Raw genomic sequence first — 15939 nt, 5'->3', positions numbered from 1 at the left:
ATAATGAACTCTTGAGATGAAGCACGAGAACACTTCTTATCTTAAAAAATTTGTAAATATGGTTTCTTCGTCAGTACAATATTGATGCAGAGAAAACAACCTGTTCTTAGCACAGCAGCTTTTGCAGAAAATAAACATAAATAAGCTACATATTTGCACTGACAATGGAGTCATTTCCAAAATTTTAAAAGTATTTTTTTCTTAAAGAGCATGCTTAAAAACATAGGGTCTGACCATTTTTTAAATAATTTATTTAAGTTTAATATTTTTAAAAAATTACTTATTCATTGTTTACACTTCTGTCATGTGACATCACAAATGATGAAATGCCATTCACAGAACAAAATATTTAATTCGCATCTTTACTCACGTGTATTGGCAACGATATGGTTGATAGCAAGCGTAGAGCGCAATTTTAATTCGCTGCTTGATTATCATAACGTGGAAACGCAGTAGAAAGATGCGCCACATTGCATCATTTGTGACGTGACGTCATAAAGACCACGCCCTGTTTGAAAAATCGGACATTTTAAAAAATTAATTAAAACAAACTGTTGGGAAAATCAAAGTATTTTCTGGGTCCACGTTTTTTTTTTTTTTTTTTTTTTTTTTTTTTTTGCCCATTCTATCCATTTCAAAGACTAAAAGTAGTACTTTTGACTGAAGGAAACCACCCCATTGCTTAAATGTGCTTCGGAGTTGTAAGAACCTACTTTTAAGTTCGAGCGATGAGAGAAAAACGCCAATTATGGGCAATTCAGAAAGGCATATACAGTATAACTTCAATTTAACCGATACCCGATTTAACGATTTCCTCAATATAATGAAACATTTCACTGGTCAGGATTTGACTGCATTGAATGTCTATGCTCCTCGATTTAACGATATCCTTGATTTAACGATAACTTTTTCCAGCCCTTTGACAATCGTTAAATCGGAGTTATACTGTATATGAAATTTTCCCTTGGTTAGCTCTTATTTATGCTGACTTTGTTCCGAAATTCAATAATTTTCTAACAAATTAAGCCCGAAACACTTACTTTTTGCTTTAAAAATAAATTTTCTTCTTTTAGAAAACCAATTTCTTCCAACAATTTCCTCTCTACAGTTTCTCTTTCCTATACATAAATTCAAAAAAAAAAAAAGTATCAAGACAATAAAACAAGATTAACTTTTGAAAGTTGTACATACGTTGTCATAGGTTTCACTGTAGAAGTATAGAATATTAAATTAGTCTAATACTACCAAAACTAAACATACTAAAGAAACGAAGGGGGTCAGAAATTAAAATTAAATTGGAGGTCCTAACACATAAACAGTGTGTAAATATACAAATAAATAATAAATTATTAATAAAAGAAATGGAAAAATTAATCGTAGAAAAGGTTGAAATGTTGTTTACCATGCAAAACTTAATGCGAGGAAAGAATACTCCGTGATAGTAATAATTGGCTCAAAAAGAAGAAAATTGAATTGCACAAAATATTAAACCTGTTTTTCTTTTTGCAAATCTTCTTGATACTGTGTCCTCATTTCTTTACTCTTTGCCTCTACTTCGTTTAGCTTCAGTACTAACATATTCTTTTCTTCTAGAGCAATGGAAATTTTCCTTTGAGACTCATGCAGACTGAAAATACATATTTATATTTGAAATCAATTTTACATTGATTTCCATCCCGAGCTACTTAAAAAATCATAATAATAACAATAAATACAATTGACCAAACAAAATTTCTATCTGAATCTCCTTCAGTTAGATCTAGATATGAAAATAAAATGCTACACTGCAAATTTCAATTTTCCAGTACGCATTGAAAACATGTTTGGAACTTTAATTCAGAAAAAGTGCTCCAGTTGCCTGATTGTGCACTAAAAGAGGTTCCGGATGAGCTCACTTAAAAAGAAAGTGTACTGAAACGTGCTCCGAATCTGTTTAGAATGTGTCCCTCGCAGGATATCTGTTAAATTCCAATTTGAGAGGACACATTTGATTTCTGATTGGGACACATTTGAGAACAGATTGAGAATGCAACTGACCCTTTTTGTGAAGTCATAGCTTTCTTTCGTACAAATATAACTTCAACAGCTTTCTTGAACTACCAGTTAATAGAATCTCTCAATAAGATACTACAGCGACCGCCGGATATTTGAATCATATTTGTTTGTTTCAAACAGCTTTGATTTAATAAAGCGGATGATTCAATTAAAAAAGGAAAAAAAAAAAAAAAGGAATGTTCATTCTTTGTTTATTTAAGGAATTAGAAAATCGCCCGTCAAGGTATGAAGAGTGAAAATTTGCTACTACCTTTGAATGCAACAAGTGCCTGTTTGGTGACATTTTGATAGTTGAAATTTTAACCCTAAATCTAGTGGATGAACCTCACCTCAGCAGATAGTGTTCATTGTTGACCATTTTTACGTTTCTTCATCCTCCAATGACATTCTTAGCAGTAAAACAGTTAAGTTACCGGATTCAGTTCAGCCCTGTCAAAATAAAGCATTTCCCTGCATGTCAAATGTTACCAAAAAATATTATCAAATTATCATGCCGTGAGCCGAGTTTCATTGTTGATGACGTCAGCGTTACTCGATCATTCGCTATTATATATATGAGGATTTTATCTTAAAAAACAGTATGAAAAAGCAATAGCCCTCCTTCTTTTTACTATATGGAAAGGAAAAATCTCATTTTACTAAAAAAATGCGAAAAAAAAAAAAAAAAACCCCTGCTCTAATGCACCATGTGTTAGTGAGAAATGGTTAATCACATAGGCGTGATTCATTTAAGTGGAGTGTTTGATTCAAATATCCGATAGATTTTTATTGTTAAAGCTAGACTTCGTTCTAATATTGAGTTTTCATTCATTAAAGCTGCTGAGTCAATTAACCACTGATTAAATAACCCAACACTCACTGTACTAGAAATTTTGTTGCAACGAACCGTACTCGACTGGTATCGCGAAGACCTTCCCTAGCCAGACCCGCCTATCATCCGGTGAGGGTTGACTGCTGCCATGCGAGATTGCAGTAAAATTAACATAAACAAATACTGATATAATCAAAGGAGTGCTGTAAAAAGTATGTTAAAAGAAGATACATGTGTTAGTGTTAAAAAAAATGTTCTTAAATGCGTCCCCAAAAGCGTGCTGAACCAAATAAGTGTTCTGAAAAGTATTCTCAGACGTGCTTGGAAAACTATTCCAAAAGTTGCTTCAACGTGTTCTAATAAAATGTGCAAGTGTCAGAGTTCAAAAAGCGTCGGTAAATTTGCAGTGTAGACAGATGAACTTGATACACAAAATCTAGTTTTCTGAAACTCGCTGAAGATATGCCTCTTTAATATACAATCCCACTTAAGTTACAAATTACCTTCCGCCTCTTGACAACTATAAGCTAGCATTTTTCTGCATTGAAAAAGGAGTTAAGAAAGGCCATACTTTTCGTATTTTGTGGAAACTTTTCACATTTTGTTCCTTTTCGTATTTTGTGGACACTTTTCACATTTTGTTCCTATTTCCCTCGTTTCTGCACCGATGATCAAATCTACCGCATTTTTGTGTAGTTGCACCTTCTATGCCTCAGATATCAATTCAGGAAAATTCATTTTGTCAAAGGAAATTCAGGAATAATTCTAAAATTCCGAAATGCCAAAGGAAATTCAGACATAATTCTAAAATTCTTCTGGCAATTCTTTCTTTTCCGCATAGAAACCTAGAGTGAGACTGAGTGTTTTCACTCGTTAAAACAAACAGAACACTTTTTCGTTCATTTACGTCTAATGAAACATTGGAAAAAATACTGACTATCAAATCGAAAGAAGAAAAACACTTGTTACTAAATACATTTTTCAAAAGATTACTTTTTTTAAAGCAAGAACGGTAACTGCTGCTTTTTTGAACAAGAAATAAATGTGAGATCATTTATTTCATTAAAAATCATTTACTCTTGATTAATATATGCTGCACAAAATTATAAAAAATGTTTCATAAAAACTGATCTAAACAGCAAAATTTTCTGATTTTAATAATTACTTTATTTTATTTATTTATTTAGTTTTTAGTTTTTGTAATATTATTTGGCAGGCCTGAAACCACAATTTGTTGCAATTTTATGCATTTATAACATCATTTTTCCTTCACTGTTACTTTGCAGCACAAAGATAGTCACTTCTAGTTTTTAACTTATTCGAGAAAAATATTTGTGATCTTTTCGTCATTCTAAGAATGTAAATATTGTAAACAAAACAATATAAAAATCGATTTTTTTTCAATAAAAAAATCAAATTTTATAAAATATTTTTTAAGAAAAAAATAGCAAAAATTAAGAACCACCCTATGCAGATCAGTTATTTTTCAAACACTAAATAGCAACCGATATATTCTAATCCTCTTTACAATCTCTGACAATAAAGTTCAGTGAATGGAGTCAGAACGACCGACCTGGTAATACAGGTACAGGCGAAACAAAACGCTAACACCTGCGTAGCAGCAGATGTTAACCATCTGCCCCCCACCCCCAGTTGTTCAGTTGAACATCATTTATTATCCCTGTAAGACGTGTTTTACTAAATGCTTGTTCAGAGAGTTGGTTCTTAACTGAGAACAGGAAAATGAATGAACAAAAGATAAGTTTAAAGTCTGTCCAAACAGTTCTTGGCAAAAAAAAGGAGGGGAAGGGGGGGATGGTGCAAAGTGAACATCCACCATGCTCGCCAGACCTCAATTTTCCAGACTTCTTCCTATTCCTACAACCCAAACTCGCTTTGAAAGGAAACAGATTTGACGATATTCTTGACATCTAACAAACATGACGAGGATTTTGAACAACATCCCAAAAGCAGCGTTCTTGCTAAGTACCCAGGACATGCATAACAGCAGTATATGTCCTAGCATGCATCTCAGCAGTGCATAGTTATAGGAATTGACCATTTCGAAGGACAATAAAGTAATTTTCATTAATAATTTATCTCCATAATGTAACATGATTATTCACCGAACTTTATTGTCGGAGGTTGTATTATATAACAATTAAAGTATGAGAAATATCAAAAGCTTAGGAACTAAATAATTCCCTAATTGTTATTATTATTATTATTTTAGCCGACATTATTTATTTATTCATTTCAAGATGCAGCAAACATTCTTTGTAGCTTAGAAAAGTCATAATGTTAATATTTCTTCTCTTACTGTTGAAGAAAACAATTCTTATGAAGTTACTTGATCTCAAACTCACATCACAATGGTTTGAAATGTGGAAAAATAAATCAATTATATTCATAGCAGTTTTCAGATTGGAAAAATAAGTGGAAAAAAGAAGGACCTACTTCATTTTCAAATCTTCTATTAAGATATTTTTCTCCGACAAAGTTTCATTTAGTTGACTCATCCTCAGAGAAGTCCACCTAAATAAAGTTAAAAACAAAGTTTTTGCAATCCTACAAGAACACAAGGGAATTTTGAAGCGAATAGAGCCAAAAGTTAATAATCAGATTGAGTTTTTATTTGGATCCATCCATGCCCAAACTCCTGTAAGATTTCTTACAAGGGCCAATTGCTAACTTATTGCATATGCAACAATCAATAAATTTGATTCAAATTTCCATTTTCAAGCAATAGGGAAACAATTATTACAATAACGTCAAACCACACCACACAAGAGAAAGTAATTTAATATACACCGTGTGATCTAAAAATAACCAAATTTTTTAGTGATTGAATAAAATAAGTCTAATAATACAGGGTGTCCGAAAAGTCCTTGACACATTCAAAAAATTCATAGAAAACCAACAAATTGTCGTATGAATTTGCGGTTTCCATCATAATACTTCACAGGTTCAAGAGTTTTTATGACATCAAAAAAAAAAAAAAATGGGAGGGGGGGGGAGAAGAAAAAAGGCACTTCGCAGCCAGGGTATCAGTATATGCTATGCTTGTAATTCTTCGTTTAGTAATTTTCATTACTTTTTGCGTTTTCCCATGTCAACAAAAACGATTTAAAAGTAACTTTTTAATCATTGTAATCCTTTACCAGTTCTTTTTAATATTTTTTGCCGCATGTGATCCATAAGGAATTGGAGCTCTTTTTTAACAGCAATATTTTAACTTTTTTTTTTTAAGCTGAAGAAAATCATACTTAAATTGGAAATCGAGAAAAAGTCAAAATGTGTGGAAAGCTTCCATGTCCAATACAAAGTTGAAGGTATAAACTAATTTTGTTTTAGAAGCAAAAATTAATGAAGGAAAACATGAAAAGTTATTACATCATCCAAAAGGTTTAACAAAAATTGAAAATTGCCAATTTAACCCCCTCATATACACCGGACATCTCCCACATCAACAGTACCGGATAACCAGCCGGATATCCTGCAAAAATCTGGTAGATATCCTGCCCAGAGGGGAGCGGCCGGACTGGATATCGCTGGATACTGGTTAGTTAAAAAGTCAGCCAGATAGGCCGGATACCGGATAGCTACCGGATATCCGGTGCATCTCTAATTCCATCACTAAAAAGTTCGGTTAGTTTAGATCAGGATTCATACATTCAAAGCAATGAAACATTTTGTATCCTATTCAAAAATGTCTCAAAAAATTTATCTTTCAAAATCAATTACTACACCATAATTTCAATGTTAGTACCAAACGAAAGTTGGTCATTTTAAAACAAAAATTGCAATAGATACCGTTCACATTCAGATGTCTCCTTTTCTTTGTGCTCTAACTGATTCATCAAAGTCTTGAGCTGAAATATCAGTATTCATTTTTAAGAGTTTCATTATTCCTAAAACTTACATGCACCAATACATGTAATCATAACAGTAGCAGATGAAACGTATTAGGGGTTCAAGCAGTAAACTTTTTGCTGCCAGCTGCTTACCAAAGAGAGAGAACAAATTATTTAAGAAGTGAAACAAAATTGGATCGTCAAATCCTGATATGAGGGCAATTTGGAAACTAACCGCTGTTTGGACGTGTCGATAGAAGTTCGGTGCAAGAGAAATTTGTGCCACGTAAATTTCTCGTGGGCAAGTAAGAGTGTTGTAGGGCCAAACGTTTGCTAGTTACAACGTGACAAAATGTGTCATCATAGAAAATCCCACGATTTGAAAGTCGCAAGGAGCGACAAGATTCCTTTGGGCCAAAGGAATCTTGTCGCAGCTCGGGTATCATCAGCAGCATGGATAGCCATAGTGAATTGTGTGCTGCTCACTCACATCAATAGTGGGCACCCTCACATTGCTACAAGAACAGGAGAGGTTTTACGCAATTGCAAATGGGAAGCGTTTCAACATCCTCCCTACAGCCTGCACTTGGCTCCTTCTGAATATCATCTGTTCACTGCAATGAAGTAGTGGCTTGAGGGACAGCATTTCGCTCATGATGAAGAACATGAAAATGCTGGTTCATAGGTTGAAATCGCAGGCAGTCGCTTTTTAAGCTGAAGGAATTGGTAAAACACTACAAGTGCTGAATAATGGGGTTGAAAGCTGCTATGTTGAAAAAATAGAAGACAGTTGCACCTATCATACCTAATTTTTTTCGCTCTCTGCTGGCTTGTTTTTTACAGCAACTCAAAGGTTACTTTCCGAATTGCCCACTTTCTTCTGACAAAGTATCATAGGGGAAAATGAAATGAAACATTTCAGCACACATGACAAAAAGGCGTGTTGGGCATTTGCAGGGGCTTCATAATAATACGCAGAGTCTGATAACTGAAGAGAAGCTTGATCTTCCCCTCAAACATTTTAGGGTACCGAAAAAAGGGGCAGAAAACTGCTATTGAAAGTTATATTTTTTGCTTTTAAACGCCTTTCAAAAAAGAATGCAAGCATTAGAATCGGTTCAATATAAAACATTTTTAGTGTTTTAAAGAGTGCGGACAAATGGAAAAAAATTCACTCTGTAAAAAAATTTGTGTAACCTTACTCCATAAAATCGATGGCAGCTTTAGCTGCCTCCACTATTCTGGAGTAACTCACCTGATATAACTGGTGTAAAGTTACGCATCGTTTGTGGAAGTTTACACCATGATAATGTAAATATAGCGTAACATCTCACTCATCTCCGCGAAGGTTACACCAGAATTTTCTTTATGCTTATAGAGAAATTGCTTGAAAGGTTATACAGGGTGCACCAAAAAAAATCATCCGATTTCAAAAAATCATAACTATTCTATTTTTCGAGCTAAAGGCGCCATCAACTTACTGTTGGAAAGAGGAAACTCTCAAGTTTTACGTGATTTTTTCTTGTGGGGATTTATCAAGGACTCTGTATATGTGCCTCCTCTACCAACAACAATGGATGATCTAAGGAAGCGCATAACAACAGCAGTGGAATCCGTAACTCAGGACATGCTCGCTGCAGTGTGGGACGAGTTTCAATACCGTTTAGACATATGCCGTATATCTAAAGGTGGACATATGAAACACCTTTGAAAATGGAAGGATATATGGAAACTTTTTCAGTTTCCCTTTCATCCAAAAAAAATTTGTAATTGCATATGTTTATTACTGTTCGAAATATAGACATGCCAAATCAGATGATCCTTTTTGATACACCCTGTACATTAGCAAAAATTAAGCTTTCATCTGACTTTCTTGAACAATTTATCAAGTTCATGCTTTTTAACAACCAATATACACCAATTATTTTAATATAGGGTAGACCGGGGCATGTTTAAGCATGGGAAAGGTCGGATTTAAGGGAGGGCAGGCAGGGCTACAACCCCGGGGCCTCTACAACAAAGGGGTCCCCACAATAAAAGTTTTACAAAATATCCTAACTTTCATGGGTCGAAAATATCGGATTTATACATTTATATCAAAATATTCAGATATATACCAAAGTATCGGACATTTTCAAAAATATGATGATCTTTTCGAACCTTGATTAGAGGCTTCCACTCCTTCATTGCCCTGGGGCCTCCACACTTCCAAATCCGGCCCTGCGCATGGGGTACGTTTACTCAGTGCCCTTTTCTCAAAACGAATTATAACTGGAGAGCCAACAGTCATAATATAATGATGCTGTTTCCTAGCAAATATCCTCACAAGTCTTTTAGCATCAGTCGAGCTTCGGTCTATCATGCAGAAAGAATCTGTTTTTTACCAAGTAGAGTAAATTTTGAGTTGAACGTTTTGAAGCTTATTATGAATAAATCATAATTAGTTAAGAAAGAACAAATGTATAAAAAATAGCAGAATTTTATCCTTTTTTGAGAATTGTATTTGTATGAACTGAAACGTTATTAAATTTTATTGCACGTTAAAAATAAATTCAATCTTGGCGATGGGGCAAGTTTACGCGCTGACATCTGAGCACCTTTACGCACGATCTCACTGTGTCTTACTTCTAAACGTGCCCTGACGCTTTTTTCGCTCCGAACTGTCTCAAAAAATTTTTAGTATTTTCAAGCTATATAGTTTCGAAAATAACCATTTAATTTTTAATTGAGTTACAAATTCCTATCTTGTAGCCTACAGGCATGTAGTGCTGTCTTCATGCCCCTTCAGTTTTTACTTCATACACTATTCAGTCTGCAGTAAATTTGCTTTATTTTAACGATGGTAAGACATTATGTTCAAAACACTAACATAGCCACGCTAGGTGTCAAAACAAATATGCGTAAACGTGTCCCGTGTCAGGGGCAAGTTTACGCAACTGACTTGGACTTAAAAATAATTTTTTTAACGGTTAAAAACAAACTGAGCAGCAACTGAATATACCAATTTTGACTCCTTTAACTGCTTCATAAAACCGCAATGTCTAAAATTTCCAAAGTTGAAACATAAAAGTTAGAAAATTCATTGAAAACAATCCTCGTAAACGTGTGCCCCGTTTCCCTACAACATTTATTTATTTTAATACACAAACAAGATATTTTTATAGCAGTAAGAGAGGAAACAACCTGAGGTGCGTTCGAACGCACAACGTGAATATCACAGACTCGCAAAGCAAGAGCTTTTACCACTCGGCTACCAAAATCGGTTTGCGTTACGCTGATAAGAGTTAACCTGCTTTGCGTCTATTTTGATCTTTTTGCATGCGCTTTGAATTCTATGGAAGCCATAGTGCAAGGTTTCTCCAACAATTTGAGTTTTAAAACAATGATGCTAGACACATCAGAATTCTTGTAACATTATACCCATTAATACTGGTAATTGCAGTGTAATAATATATGACGTAATGTTCATACGTTGATGGGGGCGAGGAAGAGTCAAATTTGTTCCAAGCTCTGATGAACCACTTTTGAAAGCATTAGGAAGTTTTATTTTAATTCAAATAGAATTCAGAAAAATATCTCAACTAAAAGTGGGGACCTTTGAAATGAGAAAAATTTCTTTAACTTCCCTTAAAATTTCCTTAACTTCAGTGGTTAATCAGGCTCTGGCTTTATCTAGATAACAATGATGGCATTCTATCATGTACACTGTACAGTTTTTTGTTCCAATGGCATTTTTATATAAGGTTCAGAAAAGTAAACAAAACACCAGCATTAAGTTGGTTAAAAAGAAGTAATGAAAGTGGAGGGTAAAGAAATAAAGTTAAAAATAGCGTAAGAAAAGTAATTAGAGAAACAAACCTGAACATTTTTCTCGTGCTCCAAATTTTGCAATTTCGAAATTAAAAACTTTGTCTTTTCAATATGATCGTTGTTTGCTAAATACCTTTCTGCAGCAATGGTTGTTGCTATTTCTACAATTAGAAAAAGCGCTGCATGAAATAAGTTTTCTACTTCAAATAAAATCAATTAATAAGTCAAACTAAAGCAATATCACTTACCAACAGATTTTATGAGATCCAATGGAATATCATTTCCAGAAATATCAACTGATATTAGTGTTTTATTTTTATACATGGAATTTAAAATTGCTCTGCCACCAATTAAACCAATGCTGTTCCATCGTAAATCTAGAGCAATTAAGAGTACATCTAAGGACTGTTTACTTTGAAAAACATTTAAGATTTAAAACATGTGACAGGTGCGGAATTGCCAATGTATAAAGCTATCCAATAAATGAGTCGTTTTTTTTTTTTTTGAAAAATGGGCCAAGTTAATTTTGTATTATTGTGAGACATTTAAGGGCTTACATTTCAATAAACCGCCAACAGAGTGGTGTAGTGGTTAGACATCAGTCTCTTACATGCAAAAGCAGAGATTCAAACATCTGGCTCAGATGGGAATGCAGGGGGGTCTTGTGACTCCCCCCCCCCCCCCCTTAAAGCTGCGTTTTTGGGTCTTATATTTTGAAACATTCGTCTGAGGGCCTCTAATGATCCCCTTCCCACTTCTGGAAATGACCCCTTCCAAAACTAGAGGCTGTATCTGCTCTTGACCTGGCTCTAGTTGGTGGATTTTCAATATGCAGAAAATCTAAAGCGCCCATGTTAAATGATTATGCTACAAGTAATAGATCTCTAGAGCATTTGTTTGGCTTCTCGCCAAAATTCAACTTCCAATGCAGTTTTGTAGCGAAAGAGCCCAGAAGTCTCCATCTGGTGGGGAAATTGGGCTCCAAAATTCTTGGGTTAATGGCTACCCGAGAGGCGCCATGCGAAAGAATGGATGACCTGCAAATGGTGAGAGCCAATACACAGCCCCCTCATCAACATTTCAATCAATTTAAAAACATAGTTAGCAGCGAAAGCTTCCATCTGCTAAATATCAGGATTATAATTTTTGTTTTCTTTTTGACTCTAAATTGTTTTCACAGATAAAAAGATCACTGTTTTATCGATAACTGCCACTAATCTTCATTGCATCCAAAAATAAACTTGTCCCACTTTTGAAATAAACGACTCACTTCATTTTTGACTCGAAGTAAAACTACAAAATTTTTATTACATACCTAATTTCTGCAGCACAAGGTTCTTACTAATAGCTTCTGATAATGATTGTGCACAGATATGAGTTAAACTGTTATTCCGTAAATCTAGATCCTAGAATTAAAATTAAAACAAATATGAAATAAAAACTAACAGATTGTAGAAAGCACAGAAAAAAAAAATAGTTATTAAAAATAACAAAATCACCAGATACAAAAAGGCAAGAGTTGAATCATTAGCATTGGATGCAACAATATCCCCCCCCCCCCCAACTCTACCAATAGAAAAACTCAATAAAAATATACTTGACAACTTTTAGCTTTTGTGCAATTTTAAATTTGTTAAAAAATGAACATTTTATTTGTTTTGTTCCAACGTCATTGAATTCTGATTTTGACATCTGTGGTTTGGTGTACATGATTGCTAAGCAGTTTAAAGGCATACTTGCCAAAATTCGAGAAAAAAATAATGGAGATTTTATCGGAGGCATTTTCGGGTTACAGGTACAATTGATACTGTTGAAAAGTATGCAAATTTTAGCCTGAATAAAAAATCAAATTTTTGAAACCAGCTAATCATAATCTCACTTTTAATTTGCTCTCAAAATTATCACAAATTAATTTCTCCATTTAGAATTCTTACATGCTATGATTAACATAAGTAGAAGGCTTTATATAAGTAGGCTTTGAATAAAAACTGTATATCAAAGTTTATCTTTCGGCTTGAGACTACTGAAACTCTATATTACTAATTTAAGCCACGCTCTATTACTAATGTAAAGTAAGATCAAGATCCAAAAAATAAACTCAGTGGTGCAACAGCATACGTGGCCAAGGCCCACTGTGACAATCTCACTTTTAGTGATCAAGGGCTCTAGGGTGCAAGAGCGCTTTGTTCCATTAGGTGACCAGCCGAACGTGCATCCCTTAGTTTTTAGTTCCTAAGCACTCTTAGTAGTTTTACAGACACACTGAAGGGATGAGAGGCTGAGTCGACAATACCAAACCCATGTACTGAACCTGGGTTTACATTGTAGAAGCGCAAAGCGCTCCTACCAAGTCAATGGGCTTCAAAAAAAAATCCCAAGTTAGTCACAAATACAGTTGTTCACATTAATGTGGTAAGTCAGTAAAGCTGGTACTGGGGAAAAATGTGATCAGTGCTGTTGATTCATACCATCAATATACAAAAGCACTTACTTTTAAAGAGTCATTTACACTTAAACCTTCACAGAGCAGAGCAAATTTTTCAGGAAAGATGCCTACACCATTCCATTCTAAACTCAATCTGAAAGTTTCATTTGAAAATGTGTTAGTGTTTCTCTGCGTATGTGCATGATTTAATAAATACATTTTGACAAAACTACGAAAAATTGAGAAAGCAAATATTCTCTCTTTTTGCTCAATAGTGTGCAATAGCAGCAAAACTTACTTCTGCAAATAATGGTTATGTCGTAAGAGTTTTCCAACTTCAGCTGTTCCAGTACTTTTGATGTTATTTCCCTTTTACAGAAAAAAATAAAGTGATAATTAATTTAAAATAAGTTCTACAGCATAAAATGAAAGACACATTACGATTGAAAATAACTCAGTTCAGATAATAATAAGCATAGTATTTTAATTTTGATTTAAAATCAAATCTGACACAACTGAAATTCATTTTTTCTTACATGAAAAAAAAAATCTAACTTACTCTCAAATTCAGAGACACTACAAATTTATTTTTTTCCAAACCAGATAAGATGTTTTTCAAGCCTGCAAAGTAATGATGAAATATTAAATAATTACTAGAGTAAAACAATGACATAATCAAACAAATGTGAAAAATATTTTTAAAGCACCTTAAAAGACATTTTAAAACAAATAAAAATTAAAATAAGGTTGTACATATGATTTTACCCATACTGTGTGATTTTTTTTATAAAAGTTACAAAAATAAATAAATAAAATTGAAAGCAATCTACTTATTTGTACAAATCAACAAATAATGTTTGTGTTTAGAATATATGATGAAGTTTGACTGTTTTAGGATACTAATAAAATGAGTACTGAGTAATAATAAGTTTTTACCTTAAAATCTTAGCTAAATAAGAAAACACTAAAAATAGAATTTAATACTTGCAGTTTTCCCAAACAAAAAATAATTAATTTTTAAACATTACAAATTAATATGATAACAAAATGAAATTATGTCACAATAAAAATTAACAAGAAGTTCCGTCAAAAACTAAATGAGCCGACTTTCCCATATACCAATATTGACTTTCTAGTATCTAATCAATATTCTCAAAATTGGCTAAATAAAATTATTTCAAACGTAACATTTTATCATTTTAAGCTGATTTGTAGAAATAAATATGCCTTCCTCTTCTGAAGAAATAGTTATTAGGGGGAGGGGGGAACTGACAGACATTTTCCCCCATCTCAATATCCTGCTTTCTTATTTTTAATTTTTCAATATTTATTTAATTAATTTATTTATTTTGACTTTTTTTTCGCTTTTCCCGATGTTTTTAAAATGCATTAACCCTGCTTTCATGCTTTTTTCTTCTTTTTCTGACTTTTACTGGGAAAGTAGGTAAAAAAACAGAAACAGCATTAGTAACAATAACAATTTCGAAGAATTAAAATTTATTTTTGTTTTTCTCATACCATTACGTTTATTTACTTTTAAGTTTATGATTATTAAGATATTATGCATTCAAAACTTTAAAAAACTCATAACAGATTTTTTAAATATCTACATGCATGTATATGTTTTGGAGTAAACGTTAGACATTTGCTTGAAAACGTTAAAAAACAGCCAGATGCAGAATTTCAAAACTTCTTTTTGAAACGTAAAATATAAATGAAAAGGTAAACAGCATTCCCAGTTTATTATTACATGTTGGATTACTTAGTATAGTTCTTGAAATATATCTATAGTATAATTTATAATTATCAAGACTGAAAAATAGACCAAAATTACAGTTTGACTTTCACTTGTTTACAGCATGAATTTTTTTGGTATTGTTTATCATTTTATAATTATTGAAGTTGAAGAAGCATCAGTTGCAGCAACTTCTCAAAAGTACTATAAGAAGTTATCAAGGTCATAGCCAGAAATATTGTCCGGGTAGGTCCCACCAAAATTTTTAAACTATAATTTCATGTTTTCCAGCTTCATAACAGCTAAAAGGTCATCCGTGGACTTCCTCAATATTCCTTCTCAATTAAATGAAAATTTGATGATTGTAAGAAAAATGGTCTGAGACAAACATTATTTTCTTTTTTTGACAAAAATGAGATCATACTGAATTTCAAGAGGTGTTTGAACCCCTAAAACCTCCTTCTAGCTATGGTTTTGGATGTTATAGTGTTATAGATAAAAAAATCTTTCATATATATAGATACTTTCAATCGGCTGAAGATCCATAGCAGACCACTGCATAGCATTGTGCTGTAGAAGGGGCGGTAAAATAGGGGGGTCAAGAGGTGGGCGGTCTCGCTCTCAAGTTTTTTGAGAAGAATGACAAAAAATGAGCAAAATCAACTTACGTAAATTGCAAATCAACGTTCAAGAAAAACAATCTTGCTGGTTTTCCGTAATGGTTGATGAAACTCAACGCATTTCCAAATATGAGCAAGTGTTTTCCGTTTTTTGAATAGTTAGAAATTCGTCAAGCCTTTACCAGCCTTTTCAGAACATAAAAAACTGATGAAGAATCATGATTAATTTTCATTAAGGACTTAATTTCCTCAAAAAGGCTAAATATCTTTGGCTGCATGATTTTCACAAGAAAATGTCTTGGTAATTTACATTCATTGTTACGCTCATATTTTAAGTGTGACTATTTAATGAGTGTTCATCACTTTCTTCTGCTAGAAACACATTTCAGCTTCTCAATGCATAGTATGCCTTTATAGATACTCTCCTACATACTATTTTTGAAAAAAATATCTCACATCAACAAATATCTTTTCTGGGGGCTCTTTAACTATGTAATCTCCCCCATATCATGATTACTTGCTGTTAGCCAATATGTACTTTGTTCCATACTGAGTTAATTCATATTTAAGAAACTAGACCCCCCCAAATGAAATGCTGTCCCTGGTAGAACTTGGTACTAACAAAGTTT

The 15939-nt window shown here is 33.2% G+C and overlaps 1 protein-coding gene across 1 annotated transcript in view; it reads right to left on the bottom strand.

Moving 5' to 3' along the window:
• The window catches only part of LOC129227795 (leucine-rich repeat-containing protein 45-like), a gene marked incomplete at its 3' end in the record, with an annotated part of 44640 nt that extends 31324 nt beyond the window's left edge, over positions 1-13316 (bottom strand). The window contains 9 exon segments of the mRNA XM_054862405.1: positions 1041-1118; positions 1492-1627; positions 5324-5401; positions 6680-6738; positions 10579-10691; positions 10779-10907; positions 11846-11936; positions 13022-13109; positions 13254-13316. Of these exon segments, the coding sequence (XP_054718380.1) occupies positions 1041-1118; positions 1492-1627; positions 5324-5401; positions 6680-6738; positions 10579-10691; positions 10779-10854 (540 nt within the window). The 5' untranslated portion in view covers positions 10855-10907; positions 11846-11936; positions 13022-13109; positions 13254-13316.
• Positions 13317-15939: the final 2623 nt, after the last annotated feature.

Source organism: Uloborus diversus, chromosome 8 (assembly GCF_026930045.1).
Source record: "Uloborus diversus isolate 005 chromosome 8, Udiv.v.3.1, whole genome shotgun sequence".
NCBI lineage: Eukaryota > Metazoa > Arthropoda > Arachnida > Araneae > Uloboridae > Uloborus > Uloborus diversus.
The sequence above is the reverse complement of the archived record's forward strand: the minus strand, read 5'-3'. Positions and strand labels throughout refer to the sequence as shown.